Source organism: Maylandia zebra, linkage group LG20 (assembly GCF_041146795.1).
Source record: "Maylandia zebra isolate NMK-2024a linkage group LG20, Mzebra_GT3a, whole genome shotgun sequence".
NCBI classification, from domain to species: Eukaryota; Metazoa; Chordata; class Actinopteri; order Cichliformes; family Cichlidae; genus Maylandia; species Maylandia zebra.
In genome coordinates this window covers 24,148,931-24,170,191 of record NC_135186.1, presented here as the reverse complement: position 1 = coordinate 24,170,191, position 21,261 = coordinate 24,148,931, and the positions used below count along the sequence as shown (strand labels likewise).

Below are 21,261 nucleotides of genomic sequence, written 5' to 3'. Positions count from 1 at the left end.
GAGAATATTGTAGTGATCATGACCCAAAACATGGACCAATGAAACACTGTGCAAACAGAAACAAATAAAGACAGATAAGAAGCAGACTGACTTTGACCACGATGATTGCACATAAAACGTGTCACAAAGCAGAATGTCTGGTTAATATTTTGAAACCAAACAGTAATACCTGGAATTGACTGACCATTAGCAACTCTGAAGCATGGCTATGTCAAGAAAAACACTTCCCTAACTAATGCAGTCGGCCATATGTTTTTCCTTCATTATTTCTCTGTCACTCTTTCGTGAAGCTACCAAAGATGTGTCCCTGCAGCACAAATCAGATTTATTGTTGTGGCCTTCCTTTCCTTCCTACTGTGACTAACTCAGACCACCACAGACGGAACTGTCTTCAAGCATCACAACAGTAATGAGAATATCAGATGGAGGAAGCCAGTTCCTGCAAAGCTTTGATGTAGATAAGGTGTCCTTCCACCCGTTACAAGTCACAAATATATGACTGGGAATAGAGTGGAAAATGTGAACACTGGGACCCACACACAGATGCACAGAGTTCATAAAGGTGTTTGAACCTTCTTCTCCACCTGTTCAAAGCTGTCAGGGCAATGGTCTGACAGGGCAAAAAGTCAGGGAACAAGATCATGGGAAAAGCAGGCTGGGTCTTCTGCACTTCCAAGATCAAAGTCAGCTCTGCTTACTGACTCCAGTCATTGTGTATTAGGTTGGGTTTAGGTGTAACATCGAGAAGAGAAACCTTTCCTTTGAGTTTACACGCCTGTAAGCCACAACACCCGCGTGACTAAAAACAATGATTACACTTCTGTCTTGTGCTCCAGTGTGCGCTGTAAGCTTCAAATAATGATTAAAACTCAACTGTGTAACACAAAGCAGTATTACAGAGAAAATATTTTTTTTTAATTGAGTTTTGCAGCTGACATTTAATTCGAATTAGCAGCCCTAGGAATGTAAAAATAAGCACTACTATGTCCCTACTATGCCAATATGTATATGTATATGCCATGCATATATGCATTATTTTTTTGCAATGTTTTGGATTCAGCGTTATCATAGATGAATTTAGCACTAAGGTGCCCTACTTGTGTCAATTTTATTTCTATAGCACATTTAAACGCAACAAATTTGAGAGAAAACCATAGAAACCAGTTGTTTTGTTTATATAAATATGTGTTATTTGAAATGATGCTGTTCAGAAATTATGCAAAAACAACAGCGAATAAGAAAATTCTCCAGAATAAATCCACATGGTGCCAGCGTGCTCACAAAGTCTTTATTTATGATCCAAATAAGGTAATGTCATTAAAAAAAAGATAATGCAATTTTGATTGTCACTTTAAGAGACTGAGGTTAGCACAAATGTTTGCTAAGCCAAACAAAAGCCTGGACTCTGTGTACCAAAGCAGAATTAACAAGCTCAGCTTGCTGATGATGTTCCAGGAAAAGTATTTCATGTCAAAATTACTCACATGTTACCCAGAAATGATATATCATTGTAATAAAAGTTTGTGCACTGGTGTCAATTAACACAAACTTTCTGTTTTAATTTGTTTCAATAAAACAGGTGTTGATTCTGTGATAGAGAAACAGACATTAGAGGGAATTTCCAAATCGGTTTCCAAGGCAAGTTAACCTCTTACAGCATGAACTCACCAACCCTGTAAATCATTACATTTCAACAAGCAGGGCGGCCAGAGGATGAGTTGTAGAACAACAGCTTAATGTGTGTTACATACAGGAACATGTGCCCTTTCAGATTAAATGTGAACATTAAAGCCAGGATATGAGATGATGGTATAACTTGTTTTATATGCTGCAAAAACCTTAAAAGGTTGGGTTAGCCTCTCAAGCACTCACAAGCAATCCGAGTCCCTGGTGACTGACACACTAGAAGTACTGAAAGGATAAGGAGCAGAACAAAAAGCCTCTCCCTCAGTTCACATAATAAAAATAATGGTACATTTGTAGCAGTGTCTTATTTTACAAACAATCAAATGAGCGCTTTACTGAAATATTTTCATCTCAGCATGATGTTCTGCCCAGCTGATATAGAAACCTAGCTGATGACAGAGGAGCTTGAAGAAAATTAGAATGCTTCACACAGTATATGCAATTTGTTTCTTATATAAGGTGTAATTACTGTGCCTGAAAAACCACAACAAAACCAAAGAAACTTGCTAAAAGTAGAACTGTGATTCACGTGTATAAAAAAAGAGCTCTAATCGTACTTGATTCACTCCAGATGTATGATTGAGGAGCGAAGCTTAAATGTCAATTAATATCCAGTGTATGAGACTCTTGCGGTGAACATGCAGATGTGTGCTTGATTGACTGTAGAGGATCGTGTATGAGCGCCACTGCATGTGCAGGGACTGCCTGAAAGGGAAAATCTAGTGGAAAGACCTTAAAACTTCATCAGTGTGTTTATTTCCCTGGATCACCTGCTTTCAAGCAGCCAATCAGAGCAAAGATAGACTACGTCAGTAGCATTGAGAGGAAAAACCTTTCAGCAGTAATGTAAAATAGGTTGTTCTGACTGGCTACTGCACCAGTTTATTAAAACACACAGTACATAAATCTAAGCACCTCCACTGAAACTGAATCCATCCTGCTCACAGCTTCAGAGCCGTTTGCTGAGTTTGCTGAGTCATAGTCACGTTCTTAACTCAATGAAGTGATGCCTAACAAGGGACTATTTCATACACATGTGCAGCACATAGTTTATTTACCAGTTGATCAGCGCTTTTCGCTCTAAATGAGTATTTTCTTGTGATACTATTTAAAATCTAAAAACCTCTTATTTTGCTACTTGTGTCACCAGGCTGAAAAAGTGAATATTTGTGTGCACTATAATGTTTGCAGGCTATGGCAGGACAAATCAAAGACATTCGTGTGCTGAGTATATTCTTCGGACAGCTCTTCTTCACGAAATTCCCAGAAGACGCACAGCCCTACAGGCAAACGTCAAGGAACAAAAGTTTCTGTAGAAACCAAAAACAATAGATTACTTAAAAGAGCGTATCCATATTACCAAATACCTGCACCACTTCCCTGTTTCAACCCAACTGTACTCAGGAAGAAAAAAGCAATTTAAATCCAATCTATCTAAACAGGTCTTATAACACCCACTCTATTTATCAGTGATGATTCAAATTGCAAAATGCCCAGTGCAAACAAGGCTTATTTGGCTTTTTTACACATTTAGTGCATCTGGTATCATGTTTAGTGTATATAATACATTGCTTACACCTGAAGGCCTTTCAACCTTACACCGAATCATACTCTGCTTCCATGGAGCTCAAAAAAAATGACTAAGCACTCCAAGATGTTTATGTGTATCATAAAGAATTGCTGACACTGAAAACACTATTTAAATATTGTAGCTGAACACTACATGTTGATGTTTGCAGGTGCTTATTTAGCCACATGACCAAAAAGGGCCCGTATTTGCCATTTAGCTCTGTTTTTTGATGGTTTCACATACTAGTTATTGTGAAATAAGATTTTATATATATTCAGATAGATAATAGCATATGAGAGGTACTCCAGAAAACAGCACAGTAACAAAGGAGAAAAAAGACAGCAACACAGAGAGAAATAAATAACCTCAGCTGAGTTCAAACTCCTATACTGATCAAGTATTACTGGTAATGTGCATGTCTGTATGCAGATGAAGGTGAAATAATGATCTCAAAAAAGATAATGTCAGTTTTAGATTAAGTAAAACTATCAGAAGCACAGGCGTGGCCTCTAAATGGGGACAAACCACAAACATAGAGTCTGCAGTTGGTCCTGAAATATAAACCATTTGAAATTATGAAGAAATATGTCATTTCTAAGTAACAATAATAGATAAACCAATTTAAAAATAGATATTCAAAATTTGATTTATTTTTTCTGATTCCAAATTTACTTGCACATTTACATGTGTTCTGTCACGATCCTGGGTCTTAGGACCCAGTGTTTTGAGTTTTAGTTCATTTTGATGTTTATAGTATGTTTAGCTCATTAGGCCTCCTATGTTGATTTGCTTATTAGTTCCCCCTTGTGTTTCAACCCATGTTAAGTCTCCCCTGCCCTTCATGTCTCTCTGTGCCCCCTCTGTTCTGTTTATGGTGTGTCTTTGCATGTTTGAGTTTCTTGTTTTCTGTCACCCTGCATTGTGCATTATGTTCTCATGGTTGGTCTTTTGTTACTCCCTCTAGTCTAGTCTCTTGTGTTCAAAGCTGAGTATTTCCCTCTGTGTATTTTGGTTCTTAGACCTCTGCCTTATGGTTTGTCTCTGTTTCTTAGTTGCTGTCTCCACTGTGTCTAGTTCGCGTCTCTGTGTGATACTTCCTGTTTTACTTTGAAGGTCCATGCCTCATGTGAGTGTTTCTAGTTTTGCGTCTCTGTCTCGTCCAGTCCTGATTTCTCCCAGCTGTGCCCTCCTTCTGTGTCTCATTCCCTCGTTATCCCTCTGTGTATTTAAGCCCTGTGTTTCTCTTTGTCAGTGTCGTAGTCTCCACCATAGCTGTGTGATTTTTCCCTGTGGCTCCTTGTGCTTTAGACAATAAGCACTCGCCAAAGGCTGTAAATGCTGTTAAAGGGAAAACTGTGAACCACTCTACCAGGTCAAACACACTCAGTTCCGGTTCCGTCTGTTCGGGTTTTGTCAGGTCCGGTTCAGTCATCCCCAAGTCAGCTCACTCTACAACTGTCAACCCAAGGATTTCAAAAACTATTAAAACAAGGACTGCTAATACTAAGACTGCAAAACATGAAGTGGACGGCGGGTTCATTTTTGATAGATCTGTTTTTGTCGACCCTGAGCCTGCTGTTTCTAAGACTGTTTTTTCTGAGCCTGCTCCTCTTCCTGCTCGTGTTTCTCCTCCCGGGGCAGCTCGGGCCCAGCGTACCTCTGCACCCGTACCAGTTCCTCGGGTGGGGGAGGCTGAGGCCCAGTTGGTCCCCGCTCTGGTTTCCAGGCTGGCTGAGGCTCTGTCCCTTTCTGCACCCGTACCAGCTCCTCGGGTGGGAAGGGCAGTTGCCCAGCCGTTGCCGGTGCCTGTTCCGGTCCCCAGGGTGAGGTCAGCCAGGATACAGCCAGTCTCCGCACCCGTACCTACTCCTCGGGTGGGAGTGGCTAGTGTCCGGCATGTGCCTGCGCCCGTCCCTGTTTCTACTAAGGGCTCAGGAGAATTCGGTCTGCAATCCACACCGCCATCACTACTGCATGCCTTTCAGTCTTTAGCGCTGTTAGCCACCCAGTCCATAGTACACTTTCCCGCGCTTCCGTTAGCTCAGCCCTTAGCCCACTGTGCAGCTCAGCCAGCTCCCCATTGTTCAGCTCAGTCATCTGTTCCGTCACCCACTCAGCCTTCTGTTCAGCCGGTGGTCTCTGCACCTACTGGTCATGCCACGTCAGCTGGTGGTTCTGGAGAACCACACCAGCCTCATGCCTCGTCCGCTGGAGGGCCCGAGGAGCCCGTCCAGCCTCATGCCTCGTCCGCTGGAGGGTCCGAGGGGCCCGTTCAGCCACCTGTCTCCGCTGGAGGGTCCGAGGGGCCCGTTCAGCCACCTGTCTCCGCTGGAGGGTCCGAGGAGCCCGTCCAGCCTCATGCCTTGTCCGCTGGAGGGTCCGAGGAGCCCGTCCAGCCTCATGCCTCGTCCGCTGGAGGGTCCGAGGGGCCCGTTCAGCCTCCTGTCTCCGCTGGAGGGTCCGAGGGGCCCGTTCAGCCTCCTGTCTCCGCTGGAGGGTCCGAGGGGCCCGTTCAGCCTCACGCCGCATCAGCTGGAGGGCCCGAGGAGCCTGTCCAGCCGCCACCTGCAACCGCCTCGTCGTCGCCTGGTCCTGCTTCATCCGAGTCTTCGTCATCGCCTGGTCCGGCTGCATCCGAGTCTTCGTCATCGCCTGGTCCGGCTGCATCCGAGTCTTCGTCATCGCCTGGGCCAGCCTCTGCCTGTGCTTCAGCGTCGCCTGGGCCAGCCTCTGCCTGTGCTTCAGCGTCGCCTGGTCCTGTGCCCTCAAAGCCTCGGCCGGTACGCCTGACACTTGGGCGCCGCCGCTGCCTTCCACGCGGCCAGCCCCCGGATCGCCGTCGCCGCCGTCGCCTTCCGCACGGCCGGCCCCCTGATCGCCATCGCCTGAGTCGCCGCCGTCGCCTTCCGCACGGCCGGCCCCCTGATCGCCATCGCCTGAGTCGCCGCCGTCGCCTTCCGCACGGCCGGCCCCCTGAACTGTTTCCACGCCGTCGCCTTCCGCACGGCCGGCCCCCTGACCTGTTTCCACGCCGTCGCCTTCCGCACGGCCGGCCCCCTGACCTGTTTCCACGCCGTCGCCTTCCGCACGGCCGGCCCCCTGACCTGTTTCCACGTCACCGCCGTCGAGGTCGGCCCCCTGAACCGTTTCCGTGTCGCCGCTGTTGCCGTCCGCACGGACGGCCCCCTGATCAAATGAACTATGGACTTCTGGACCGTCACCCTCCGGGTCGGCCCCCTGAGGAGTTGTGAACTGTTCCCTGCGCTCCTGTGTTTTTGATGGACATTGTGTTTTTGTGGCTTTGTTTCTGGCCCTCCGTCCTGGACCCCCGCCGCCCGCCCTGGGTGGGTTGTTTTTGGTTTTGTTTTGTTTTTCCTGGTTTTGGGCGTCTGGAATCCGCCCTTGAAGGGGGGGCTCTGTCACGATCCTGGGTCTTAGGACCCAGTGTTTTGAGTTTTAGTTCATTTTGATGTTTATAGTATGTTTAGCTCATTAGGCCTCCTATGTTGATTTGCTTATTAGTTCCCCCTTGTGTTTCAACCCATGTTAAGTCTCCCCTGCCCTTCATGTCTCTCTGTGCCCCCTCTGTTCTGTTTATGGTGTGTCTTTGCATGTTTGAGTTTCTTGTTTTCTGTCACCCTGCATTGTGCATTATGTTCTCATGGTTGGTCTTTTGTTACTCCCTCTAGTCTAGTCTCTTGTGTTCAAAGCTGAGTATTTCCCTCTGTGTATTTTGGTTCTTAGACCTCTGCCTTATGGTTTGTCTCTGTTTCTTAGTTGCTGTCTCCACTGTGTCTAGTTCGCGTCTCTGTGTGATACTTCCTGTTTTACTTTGAAGGTCCATGCCTCATGTGAGTGTTTCTAGTTTTGCGTCTCTGTCTCGTCCAGTCCTGATTTCTCCCAGCTGTGCCCTCCTTCTGTGTCTCATTCCCTCGTTATCCCTCTGTGTATTTAAGCCCTGTGTTTCTCTTTGTCAGTGTCGTAGTCTCCATCATAGCTGTGTGATTTTTCCCTGTGGCTCCTTGTGCTTTAGTTTTCCCAGTTTAGTCTATTTGTGTGGATGCCTTAATAGGCATCCACACTATTGAGTTCCTGTTTCTCTTTATTCTTTATTATTCCGGGTGTTTCCGTACGCTTTTCGCCGTGGATCTACTTCCACAATTTTTGTGCTATTTTCACCGTTCAAACTCTAAACTGTTCTGCTCTTTCTGCTAATGCCGGCTATGACTTTTGGTGTTTATTACTATTATACTTTTTAAAATATTACACTTTTTTCCTTTAATTTGTCCCATTGAAATGAATGGGAAACTTCCACAATTCTGCTAAAACTTTCTTGTCTTTGAAACTTAACTACTTCCTCATACTTTCACCTAGAAACTCCATTCAAACTTTAAAACGTTCTCAAATGATTGGGCTATTCCTGTGTGATTCAGCTTTTTCAGATCTTCTACCGTTTTCATCTTATCTCTCTTTAAGTCTTCAGTTGCAAAATTGTGATTTTTCAGAAAATACATGCGTAGCTATGGTTGCTATGCAATTAACTCAGAGGGGACAGTGAAACTGTTTGAATTTTCTCTGCATGTCCAAACAACTTCTTGCTACTCGCTCAATTTCCACTCAAGCCCCACAAATTATACATCAAATCGTAGGTATTTTTGCTGGCTTTCAGAAAATGTCACTATCATTGTTGTGGGACTTATAGATATTTTGCAAATCTCCTCAGAGTAACACAAAGTCAGAAAACTCTCCATATAAACTCAATGGAGAGTTTGTTCAAAATCACCGCTGGATTTCTCTGATGAGAGGCATTTTCAAATTGTCATATCTCCTTAACGAAGCAAAGTTAAGACATGAGGCTTGTCCCCGTATATCTTCAGACACTCCTGACGCTCACAATTCAAGAATTTCTTTCTCACCTATTACCGTTCTGAAATGAGTTGGACTTGTTTGAGGGTAGGAAATTTGTCCCTCGCTCAGATTTCATCAGATTTCAATCTCTGGAAATGAACCACTTTTTTCTCTCGTCATATCTTTTTGATGGATTTCCACAGAGCCCTGAAAATTTCCATGACTGTTCACCAAAACCTGCTGTTTCTTACGGTGAAAGAATGATTTTGATGCTCCATATAGATTTAGAGTTACCAAAGGTTGTTTGAGAGCAAGTCAAGGCAGTTTTTGCTTCGCCTCTACTCAGTTACAGTGTATTACAAGTCATATATCTTTAATAATTTATGTTTTATCTCTGAATTATGAAGACCTGAAGATTCCCCCATCTCTTCTGAATAAAACGATGCCTGAATGACCGTTCTAGCCTCTACGGTTAGGAAATTATGGCCATTTGTTCGAGGGGAATCCTGAATGTCAGAAATACACTGAAGAAAACTCACACCTCTCTCTGTCTCTGTGTGTGTAAGGGCTGACTACAGCAGGTGCAGCTAATTTAACTGACCTACATATACCAAGCCCAGACTCTCCACAGCTCCTGTTCCCTTTACTGTCTGTGTATGTGTGTCTGTGTATCAATATTTCTCCTATGTTTAGGTATTACTCCTCAATCATAGTATTTCTGCTAAAGCAAAGTACTTCTACTACATCTTAGTACTTCTGCTAAATCATAGTATTTCTGCCAATTCATAGTATTTTTGCAAAATCATGGTATTTGTGCAAAATCATGGTTTTGAGGCCAAATCATAATATTTCTGTTATTTTATAATATATGTGCTGAATATATTATATGTGCCAAATCATAGTATTTATCCCAAATTATAGTATTTATGCCAAATTACAGTATTTCTGCTAAAAAGCAGAAATAGTCCTTTTTAGCAGGATTTTCTGCCAAAAGACAGTATTTATGTTAAAATATAGTATTTCTGCTAAATCAGAGTATTCCTGCCAAAACATTGTATTTGTACTGAAACATAGTACTTCTGCCCAATCATAGTATTTGTACTAAATTATAGTACTTGTGCCAAATCATAGTATTTGTGCCAAAGCATCGTATTTGTATGGAGTCACAGTATTTCTTCTAAATCATGGTATTTCAATCAAATCTCAGTAGTTGTTGTTAAAACGCAGTATTATTGCCAATTCATAGTATTTGTACCCAATCATAGTATTTTTGCCAAATCGTGGTATTTGTGCCCAATTAATAATTCTGTTATGTTATAGTATTACCACTAAGTCGTAGAATATCTGTTATGTTATAGAGTATCTGCGGAATATAGTATGTGTGCCAAATCGTAGTATTTATACCAAATCACAGTATTTGTGCTAAAACATAGTATTTCTGCCATATTGTGGTATTTGTGCAAGAACATTGAACTGTTATGTTATAGTATTACTACTCAGTCATAGTATTTCTGCGTTGTTATACTATTTGTGCGAAAACGTAGTATCTCTGCCAAGTCATAGAATTAATGCAATTTCATAGTTTTTTTTAGGAAATCTGTTATTTTATAGTATTACTACTAAGTCATAGTATTTCTGCCAAATCATAGTATTTGTACTAAATCATAGAACTTGTGCCAAATCATAGTATTTGTTGCACATCATAGTATTGGAACCAAAACATAGTATTTGTCCCAAAGTATCGTATTTGTATTGAGTAATAGTATTTCTTCTAAATCATAGTATTTCAATCAAATCTCAGTAGTTGTGTTAAAATGCAGTATTATTGCCAAATCATAGTATTTGTACCCAATCATAGTATTTTTGCCAAATCGTGGTATTTGTGCCCAATTAATAATTCTGTTATGTTATAGTATTACTACTAAGTCGTAGAATATCTGTTATGTTATAGTGTATCTGCGGAATATAGTATGTGTATCAAATCGTAGTATTCATACCAAATCACAGTATTTGTGCTAAAACATAGTATTTCTGCCATATTGTGGTATTTGTGCAAGAACATTGAACTGTTATGTTATAGTATTACTACTAAGTCATAGTATTTCTGCGTTGTTATAGTATTTGTGCTAAAACGTAGTATCTCTGCCAAGTCATAGAATTCCTGCAATTTCATAGTTTTTTTAGGAAATCTGTTATGTTATAGTATTACTACTCAGTCATACTGTAATATCACTGTGTTATGTAGTGGCTAAGTAGGGGCTGTTTACTAAGTGCATCAGTGTAAATAGGTCATCTCTTGTGTTGGAGTGCCCTCTTGTGGCGCCTTTTGGGTAGTGCCTTAGTAAACGGGAACACTGTAAAAAGTGGCATCAGACTGATTTGTAGTGGAGGAATTTGTTGCCAGTTTTCTTAATCTTTAATCTGTATGCATGTTGTAATGCATACCCTGTTCTTAATCATAGAAACCACACCATATCACCTCTCCACATCCTCCTACTGTATGCCATACCTCCCTGTACCATCCATCTGACCGCAATAAACTCCACCTGTGGTAATCTAATCCCTGGATGTCAGCCTCTCCTTCTGACCGAGGATAGTTATAGTATTTGAGCCAAATCATAGTATTTGTGCTAAAACATAGTATTTCTTCCAAATCATAGTATAACTGCACAATAAAGGTTCTTGAGCCACATCAGTGTTTGTGCCAAATCTTAGTATTTCTTCTAAATCCTAGTAATTCTGCTCAATGATAGAATTTCTGCTATGCTGTAGTACTTTTTTCCTAGATTGTAGTACTTCTGCTAAGTCAAAGTATTTCATGTAAATCATAGTATTTCTACCAAGTCCCAGTGTTTCTGCTAAATCATAAATAATGTTTTAGTACAAATTGTATGATTTGGCAGAACTTTCTGTGTTCCAGCACGAATGCTATGATTTGGCAGGAAAAAAAATATTATTTAGTATAAATACTAAGTTTTAGCAGAAATACTATGTTTAAACTTTAAAAAATTCTGCTATTTCTGCTGATGTGTGTTATGACTTTTGACCATTGAAATGAATGGAACACATTATCAATGTGGTCACTGATTTTGCATGATGGGCTGAGCTGTGTTTTAGCTCAGTGAGATAAGCATCCGTTCTCAGACTGGGAGGCCTGGGTTCAAATCCAGCTTATGGCAACATTTCTTTCACTTAACAGTTAAACTTTTTTTAAACTCTTTTCAACACAAATTTCATCTTTTTCACCCCTTTTCAGCAAAATTTTCAGGTTTTTTAACCCCTTTTCAGCACAAATCCAAACTTTTTCAGCTCTTTTTCAGCAAAAACCTCTTTTCAGCAGATTTCTGCTCATTCAGCTCTTTTCAGCAAAATTTTCAGTTTTTTCTGCTGTTTTCAGAAAAAAACTCTTTTCAGCAGAAATTCTGCTGATTGAATTCTTTTCAGCAGAATTTTCACCACCTTTTTTTTGCCCAAATTCTGCTAGCACAATTGTCAATCTCTCCACCGTTTCTTTGTGAGAAAGTGTTTGGCTCAGTGAGCTAAATAGCTGCCCTTTGACCAGGAGGGCCAGGTTCTAATCCTGCAAGGCATTTTTTTTTTTTTCAACTTTTTCAGCTTTTTTCAGCAGATATCTTCAGCGTTAAGGCATCCACACAGCATTTTCGCAGGAAATGCAAATTTTTCTAGTTTGTATTGTTTTTCGTGTCCCACTCCACGCCAGCAATAAAGCTGTGTTTTTTGAGTTTACCTTTTGTCTCTGAGTTTGCGTTTGGGTCCTACTTTTGCCTGCACACAGCCGTACTGTGACATGTTCACCCTGGTGTTATCATTCGTGTTCTTTATTTTACGACTGGGTTTCATTTTTTCTTGTCTCAAAACTACTAAGACATTATATGTAAACTTTTCTGCAACAAAAAACATTTTTCCTTTTAGTTTGGGCTGAAATTTGTCTCTTTTTTATTTATATTTTTTTTCTCATAATTGTGACTAAAAAGCCTGTAAAAGATTTGCTTAGAGATCGTGGAGTAACACACTGGTGCAGAGAATTTCCATGTTGAAGCTTCAAGTTCACCATCTTGTTTTCTGAGGTCTGAAAAGACCACATTTTTGAGAAAATGAATTGTTAAGCTATCAGCCAGTGTGCTTGGTTCATGATCTGTGGATGTATTGTCTGCTAATCAGTTCTAAGCAGCAAATAAAATAAAATGACCAACACTGGAGACGTTTGCTCTTTGTGCATTTGTTCACACTGCAAACCATTTTTCTTTAAACTTTTTTTGATCAGATGGATAAATTAAAAATCCTCAAAGTTGCCGATTTCTTCTTTGGAGTTAACCAACCTAACATGTGGTACTACATCTGACTACTTTTTATAGCCAACCTCAATCGGCCATTTAATTTATTTATTTTATTGGCTTCATTTCTCAGTCTTTGAAGTTGCTGTTTGAAGAAACAGGAAAGTGATGAGTATTTTTTTTTTTTTTTTTTTTTTGTTAGACATTTAGCTGAATGCATTTTGCAAATCTACATACAGTAACACACTGCCCGCAATGCTTTTTCTGTGTGCAATGATAAGCAAGAGTAAATCAGTGAGCACTTTTTACACCCAGAAGGCTCTTCATGCTTGTTACAGCTTTGCTGTGGAGGAGTATCTCTTCATGAACCTAATGACATGAATTTACCCTTCTTTATCACCACGGCATTCCTTTCAAGCTGAGGTCATTGGAAACAAATGAAGCACATTTTTTATGATGAGAACTGCAGTCTGAAAAGCTGTCACTTTATCAACCATACACTTGGATATGTTTTTTTCTACACAGCATTTTCTTATGAAAGCTGGTTGTAGATGTCAAAAAGCTCCTGTTATTCCAAGCACTGAAAATAAATTCAGTGATCACAGAAATCACCGAATGGATCTTCACTCAAATTACACTCAAGGTCATATTTGTCATTTTACAAGCACTTTTCAATTTTCAAAGCATAACCTTCATTCACACTACATAATTGTTGCTAATGATTAGCTGAATAGTATTCCCCTCAAACTTGGAAAGTCATTAACATATAATTCTTGATGCTGATAAATTTTGCATGCTCAAAATGTACCATGCGAGCTTACCAAGCAGGACTGTCAAAATAACTGATACTCAGACACTAGTTTACATTTTACCACTGAGAAGGTTCACCTTCAAACACAAAAAATTTACTGATATGGTCCTGAGACTTATGAAGTGAAACAACATGGCCATACTTTAATATACTGACAGCAGTTCAGCTTAAAATACATTAAATGATCTTTTAAGAAAATATCTGGTTGATTCATTGATAGTGCGATAAGTATTACTCCTCATGCCAAAATATAACACTAACATCAGTAAATTGCCTTCTGTAAAGTTAAATATCAAAACACAAGCAAAGAATAAGCAAAGCACGAATTATACATCTGACACTGTATGTCAGGTTTTGTATGGTTTGATATATGCAAAAATAATGTACACCCGACAAGCCACTTTTGCAAGGCTAAAGAGTACAAAGAATGAAAGTCTTTGCCTGAGAGAGCATCACATGCACAGCACTGGTTTTTTCTTGTAACCCTTCTGGCCTGCACTCCATCCTAACCTCATTGTTACGACACCTGAGGCAAAGTCTGTGAATTGCACAGCCATTTGTTCAAGCTTGAATGACACAAGCTGCTTATGTGCTCCTTGTATAGTTCCTTCACTGGTGCGCTGCCTTTATTAACATTCATCAAGTAAAACTGCAGCATATAAACCATAAAAAAGCATACAGCATGAGTCACAAGAAAGTACGGCTATATTTACACTTATTTTGAAGACATCCACAGTAACATTTCTTATAATGTCAAAATCTTATTCTGTGCACACACAAAAAGCATAAGTGTGAAAAGACAGGAACACACAAAACATCTTAGAGGCCTCACTGCTGTCTAAAACAGCTGTCTAAAACAGAGCTCTTAAAGAGAAGGCGATTAAGGAAAGGAAAGGAAAAAGCAGAAGGAACAGAGCCCCTGACAAGCCTTTCAAGGATATACTTACATGCAGTCGGTTGCTTTTAATCAAGACTGACAAAGTCTTCGTCCTTAAAAAATGCAAGGAACTTGCATTCTGGAATAAGCCTGTAAGGGAAGAGCTCTGCGTCTGCAAACACTGTCATGATGCCTGTAAGCCTTTTTAACCACACATAAAAGATAGTGTAACCTTTAAATCCCAGTCAGTTTTAAACATAGAATTTAAAGGCAAGCTACAATTAAATCCAGTTTTGCTAAGTATACTTTCTATTTGTTTCCCCATATAATCTATTTATAACAGATGGATGCAGCCATATCACACATTTATTTGTGAATACAGTTTTGAAGCCAGTCTTCATTTTTAGAGCTAGAAGTAATTATTTGGATAAGAGGCGGGTTGATCCATCATAAGCTAATACTAGTGAGGTAAGTTGAATCCATAAACTGTATGGACTGCACAGACACATACATTTGCTTATTAATTAATTATAAATAGAATATTACACTTATTGTACCAGGTAAACCTAGAAACACACTATTGGTCTGTCTATGTGAGGACCATCAACAACACATCAAATGGCACCAACCGCTCTGAAATCATCACATACAAAAGGCAGGACCCATAGGCTTCACGCTGTACTACTTTACTGACATTTATCAGCATGCGCCTCAGTATGAGGTCCAGTAAAGGTCAATGGTTGTCCCTCAACATCTGAAATAGAAACGGCAAAAACAGCAAAAATGCTTTTTTTGGGACCGTCATAATCGGTCAATGTCAGAAAAGCTTGTTGCAAATGGGAGTTTTAATGCAGTGTTTGTTTAACATAGTGAAGACTAAATCTGACAAGGTAGGTTAGGTTTAGATCGGCAAAGGTATAGTCAAAAATGTAAGTAAGTGACTAAAGAAAACTGTCCCAGCAAGGAGTCAAATTCTTATCTTCTGTTTGAAGGTCATATGATCGCCTCTCGATGTTGACTTGTAGGTTATTCTTCTTCCCCGTGTTGAAAGGAGGTAACTTAACCATGGTGAGAAAGGGTTCCTGACTATGCATCAGTTTAAAACTAGTCTGGAGAGAGAATGCGTTGTAACAACACAGTCAAGAGGTCGAGTCCAGTGACTCAACATAGCTGACGTGACATCCAGCAGAACCACGAATCATCCAAAGTGGTCACGCCCATCATCAGGCGACTTTTAACCCTTAGTACAAAAAGTTGTGAATTTTATAGAAACTCACAAACTTATGCACTTGAACAGGGGTCTATTTCTGTACTATTGTGTGGACCCAAACTAAAGTTTGCATTTGAATAACTGCAATTTTCTTTTGAGCATCAAAAATCTGAGTGGAAGTAACAGAAATCTGACCAAAAAAGAATGAACTATATCAAATAAGTTTTCATCACTGTCTGAGTATATAATGTTATGAATAAATAAAGTGAATGTCCTCAACCATGTGATGTTTGACTGGCTTTTATCATTTGGTTGTGCCCACTTCTGCTGCAATGGTTTGAAAAGCACCCAGCTAGAAAAGTTGTGCCTGAAGCTATTTATCTAGATGTGCACAACTTCTAAAATTTGCATAACGCAACACTGGATTGGCTCATATTTCATTACAAGAACATTTAAATAAAGAACTGAACAACATATATCTTTAATAGTGTTTTATTGCCACTGAAGAAAATATGAAAATGGAAACATTATGTGTTTAGCATATAGAAATGAGTAAACTCAATCAAAGCAGCCAGGTGTGCTCCCAAATGGGAATTATGATTAACTGGTGAGTCTGGTGATACTAAATGTACACACAGGTAGCTGTTAGTGACTGTTTGTAAGGACAGATGCTTACTATCACAATCGTTTAAGGACTACACAGATAATCTTGTTAATAACTATACCACACTGCATCCAAGGACTGAGCAGGGTGATGACAGAAAGCAAGAGAAGGTCTAAAGGACTAACTAAAAAGGTAAAAAACTTAAAATTTTATGTGTAAAAGTCTAGCCAGTGTCATCAGAGTGTTCCATTAAGAGCTCATCTCCACCTCCCAGGAATGCCTGGCATCTAGCAGACTGGCCTGATTCCCCTCTGTCTGGCTAAGGTTCAACACAAGATCTAAGGGGAGTAAGGGCTACTTGAGATCAGACAGCCTGACACCTGGCCCAGACCCTCTCATGATCATAAACCCCCAGACTCTTGGCTTGTGGAGGGCATCGTGGTTCTCTTAAAAGACAAATAATTCAACTGTTGAGAAGACTGTTCACACCCAAACAGTTTCATTCACTATCACTCTTGTTAGTCTAGTATTACTAAATGACCTGATATAGAACTATTGCGTTTTTACAGACACTAAAAGATGTCAGGCTATTATAATTGCCTCTATTTAACCAGGAAGTCCCATTGAGAGCAAATCTCCTTTACAAGGGAGACCTGGCCAAGGTAGCAGCCATTCAAGCTCAAAACACAGTGACAACAAAACCTTTCATCACTGAGCTGGATTCAACCGATGATAACAGAGAAGAGCTGCGTAAGTAGGTCACAGTCATAAGATGTCTCAAAGAACTCCTTCTTTGGACTTTAACCTGAAAGTTATGCCACATCAGAAAACTATTTTATTCGCCTGACCTTTGTAAGTATCACTGTTGTTAAAACATCTGAAGTAACCACAGCCCTCTGGAAGGGCTAACAAGGAAAGTATGGGCCAATTGCCTCGGAGTGTTTTCCTTTATGGTTTACTTTGTTTTTATTTCGGGTTGAATGAGCTGGAGGTTTTCAGAGGGGAGAGGTGCGGAGCAAACATTCAACATGAGGTGAAAGAGGCAGATGGATACAGTTGTTGTAAATACCAAAGGAGTAAAGTTATTGTGATCTGGCAGAGTTAGCAGCTGTAGCTGTGATACTAGACGCTTTGCAGTTTGGTTACTTTGAAGCCTGTTGTACTTATAAGCCACAATTTACATTTACTGGGCACACCCTCTCTGCCTTATAACCATAAAAAGAATTATCAATCCAAAGATAAAGTTTACAGTTATTTACTGTCAATAGTCATTAGACACATATGATAACTATCTTATTTTCCTTTTTAAAAAATTTTTTTTTTTACCACTTTGTTCTGGGTAAATAAAGTAAGTAAAAAACAAACTAACTAAAGAAAACCAAAACAAATCACCCTTTTTAAAAATCTTTCTGACCTCTATTGAACAGGTTTTTTAACATGTTATTTGCTGAGTATTCTACAGCTTTTTTTTTAAAGCGTCAGGCATCAAGATCTCACAAGTTTAATATTCCACACTCTCTGCAGGAATGCTCAGGTTTATTTAGGTGTTTTTTTTTGTGCATTCCTCTGAGGGAGCGACACACCTGTGGGCACCGTCTACTTGCACATGCTGATTGTGTTTCCACCTACAGTACCGAGGTGATGTGGTCTCGTGTAATACGACCCACAGCTTTCTGGAATGAAAAGCAGAGAGATCTGATCTGTCTCAACGGCCTGTCATCTGGTCTGGGACAACTTGGATCGCTATCCCTTACCGGTTCTGCATGGGAGCCCAGTGGACTGCCAGGCACAATGAAAGCCTTGTGAGCTACTCGGATAATCAAAGACTATCCCCCTCCTTTAATTAAGAGACAAGGAGAATCTGCTGACTAATGCAAGAAACTAATGACAGATGGGCCAAGATATCCTTTATGTCTATGCGTTGAGTGTTTCCATAGGAGTTAAGAATAATTAGAAAACTATTGGATCACTGTGGATATTAAAAATGTCCCATGATGCAAACATGCTCTGATTATGTGTCAAACAAATGCCAGTTCTGCAAACACAGAGCGGCATTAGTGCTGAGCTCTTGTCCCTGAGGTCGAGACTTCAGTTTCAGAGGTGAAACATTCACTGTGGAGCCACTAATGGACATACAGTACAAAGATGCTACACTGACACTACCCACAGTTATATAACACAGTTAATGATTTCCCCAGAGAGGAGGCACTGCAAGCTTTGTTAAACAGTGAATGTTTGGAAAGAGACGCTCGGAATAAAAATATCACAATAAAATCTGATTTATAAATAGTTTTGGGGGGTGGGGGGTGGGGGGGTGTTCCGAATATTGCAGCTTCCAAAATAACCTTATCCAATAACAAACAAAGAAACAAGTTCAAGTTTAACTTTGAGGCCTCAGGACTGTCTCACATGTTCTACTCCTTAGAAAATCTAAAATAAATAAACAAATAAAGAGACAAGATTTAGAATTAGTGGCAGCCCTAGAAACAGGAACATTTTAAAGTGTTGGAGTATTATAGGTGGTCTAATCTGTGACGCTCCAAGTCTGACCCAGAGTGGCTTTAGCAATATTAGACAAATGGGGGCAGGATGACTGTCAGGGCAGCTTCATGTCAAATCCAGTGAAGACTCCAGGCTGCTGAGGAGGGATGAGCAGCAGAAGCAGCAGCAGCATCAGCAGCTCTCCTCTGCCCTAATTCACTCACATCCCCATTTTGTTACTGTATATGAGCTTTTTGCACCACAGCTGTACAACAGCCACCACTGGCTTTCATCAGCTGCTTTGTATGTGTATATTAGTCACTCTCCCACACACCTGTCATACGCACGCGCGTGCATGCATGTATGCAAACATGCATCACTTTTTTTAAATGGCTGACTTACCTTGGCGCACAGTTTTCAATCTTACGGGACCTTTGCAGCAACTGATCACAGTAAAAATGTCATACAGAGGTAATCCAGACACAGACAGCCCCTCGACTTCCAAGAGCAGTTCTCCTTCGCTAAGTTTGCCGTCCTGATAAAGCACAGCATCCTCTTTAACTTGCCCGATGTATGGAAACTCTCCATTCTCAGCTCCGCCGCGCAGCTCTACATTCAGCTCCCCGTACGCGTCCCGGATGACCGCGCACTCGTTTACTTTGGTGATCCAGTGGTTCTTCCTCTGAATGACTTTTGACATGGTGATTCAGGTCCAAACCAAACCCGTTAGATCCGAGGAACGGTGCAAAAAGCATCCGATTCACAGCCCTGAAACTGTCCCAGAAAGAAAACTTTAGTGTGTTTGCGTCCAATCTGGAGAATTTTCACTCTTCTCCTGAGCCAAGACATCCTCCTGCCAGTGCATGTAAATATCACAGTGTCTCAAAATCCAGATGGTTGTTGCTTCTGATGTTGTTTCCGCATCTTTCACAACAGCACACGCTCTGATTCCTCGCAGTGGGATCTAATCCGCTCTCAGATTGTCAGCTTTACATTCAAAGACTCTTCTCCTCATTCATCGTTTAATTCTGCCCCCTTCCTTTAACTATTTGGCACTTTTTAAACTTTCTACTAAGAATAAAAATGTTTATGTTCACCTATCCCGTGAGCAGGTTGAGCTTTTCACACAAACCAGCGGCGCCTTTAAGCAGGTATAACACGACAATTCATCTCATTTGCTCCTGGGGCTGGGGATCGACAACTAGTGGAAGGGGGGCGCATGCGTCCAGCTGCTACTCCACGAGGAAAAATCCTACCCGGCCCACACCTACCGGGTCCTAAGCTCCTCCCCGCCTGCCGGCCCGCAAACGGATTACAACGATCTCTGCGTCTAATCCCCCGCGAGATCCAGCCTGTTGTCTTTATTCACAAATAAAGGAAACACACAGTGGGGGCCGATTCTCTCTGAACACGAAAGAGCTGCATGTTTATTAGCGCTCTTGGTTCAAAGTCCAAAACCGGAAGTTATGTAACACATCATGAACCATAAACGGGTAAATTCAGTCACACCTTGGCTGTTAACTGGTGTTTCAATGCAGTACAAACTCAAGTTAAAACTGTACTTTACATTCAGTGGTGTCGCCTTAAGTTGTTAAAGAGTTCTGAAACACGAAAGATCCGCGTATAGTTAAATAAAATCGCCGCAGGAAACCACAAACAAACAACAAAAAGATTAATAAACGGTAAGTAAATGCCTTGACTTAAGAAAAAAAACTACTTGAGTATAATGTTATAGAACAATTATAGTTGGCATAGACTGACATTAACGAGTCACAGAAAAGAAAACTGGAAAAATGTATGATCAGCACAATTCAGTAAAACTTTATACATAGTAAAGAATTTAATGTGTTTTAGCATGTAATATTTAATGTGTTAACCAAACATATAAATCACAATCTGTAAAGTTAAACTAGATTATTAGTGGAGAAAACCAAATCCAGTGTTATTCTACATTTTTTACTCTACTAAAAAAATACATACAAAATATATAATTTTCAGCACTTATAATAATAATAATAATAATAATAATAATAATAATAATAATAATGGATACTTTATTGATCCCCATGGGGAAATTACTTGTTTTTCTCTGCATTTGACCCATTCACTATTCATTATGATCTCAGAGGTAGATACATGTATTACTTTATGTCCCAGACAGCAAGCAGTTGCTGCTTATTAAGAATGTTACCCTTTTGTTGAGTTGGTGGTATAAACACTGTGGCTTGCAGGAATGTGCGAACCTGTGGAGGATGCTGCTTGGTCACCATTTCCAAGAACAATTCATAACATGCATTTTGGAAGTAAAAACCTAAAGTAGCAGTTTCATGAAAATCCTTGAAACAGATTCACAAGAGAGTACCAGAGCAACTTCCACCATGTTCCTGTCAACTTCAAAGAGAGGAAGTCACTCAAAAGAATCAAAGAGAGTTTGGATCTCACCACCAACTCAGGCAGACTTAACTGTCTCACAAGCTTGTTGCCTAATCTTTGCAAGTGAAACAAGATATTTAAGTTAATGAGTCTTTTTTTTTTATTAACCTCACAAATAATTTTGTCTTTACTGTTGGGGGGAAAGTTTTTTTTTTTTCATTTTCTGCTTCCTTTGACCAAACAAAATGTGATTTTTGACATTTAAACAGAGTCCCAGTCAATGGACTGCAGTGTCTACATTCACATTACCTAGAGCAATGCTGTGGTTTCTGCAGTTTGGAAAAAAAGAGGAGGGATCAGGTGAGAAACACATGGCACAGCAAGGGAAAAACAGGCTCTCTGTGTTTCCTGCCTCTTCAGATAAAGTACAGTAACTGGCACTCTACCACTGTGAGGGCAGTGGCCTGGATAGCAGTGCATGAAAGGCAGCTTTCCATCACTGGTGA

At 40.5% G+C, this 21,261-nt stretch overlaps 1 protein-coding gene across 13 annotated transcripts in view; it reads right to left on the bottom strand.

The window, feature by feature from the left end:
- Positions 1 to 19,604, bottom strand: part of LOC101472309 (membrane-associated guanylate kinase, WW and PDZ domain-containing protein 1) — a 98,221-nt gene extending 78,617 nt beyond the window's left edge. For 6 of the 13 annotated variants that reach the window (XM_076877920.1, XM_024806436.2, XM_004546083.4 and 3 more), the window contains exon 1: positions 18,785 to 19,600. In XM_076877920.1, the coding sequence (XP_076734035.1) occupies positions 18,785 to 19,082 (298 nt within the window). In that variant the 5' untranslated portion in view covers positions 19,083 to 19,600. Of the gene's footprint in view, positions 1 to 18,784 lie in introns of all 13 variants that reach the window. The other 7 variants (XM_004546079.4, XM_076877915.1, XM_004546080.4 and 4 more) reach the window with 3 other exon arrangements.
- Between the last annotated feature and the right edge of the window lie 1,657 nt (positions 19,605 to 21,261).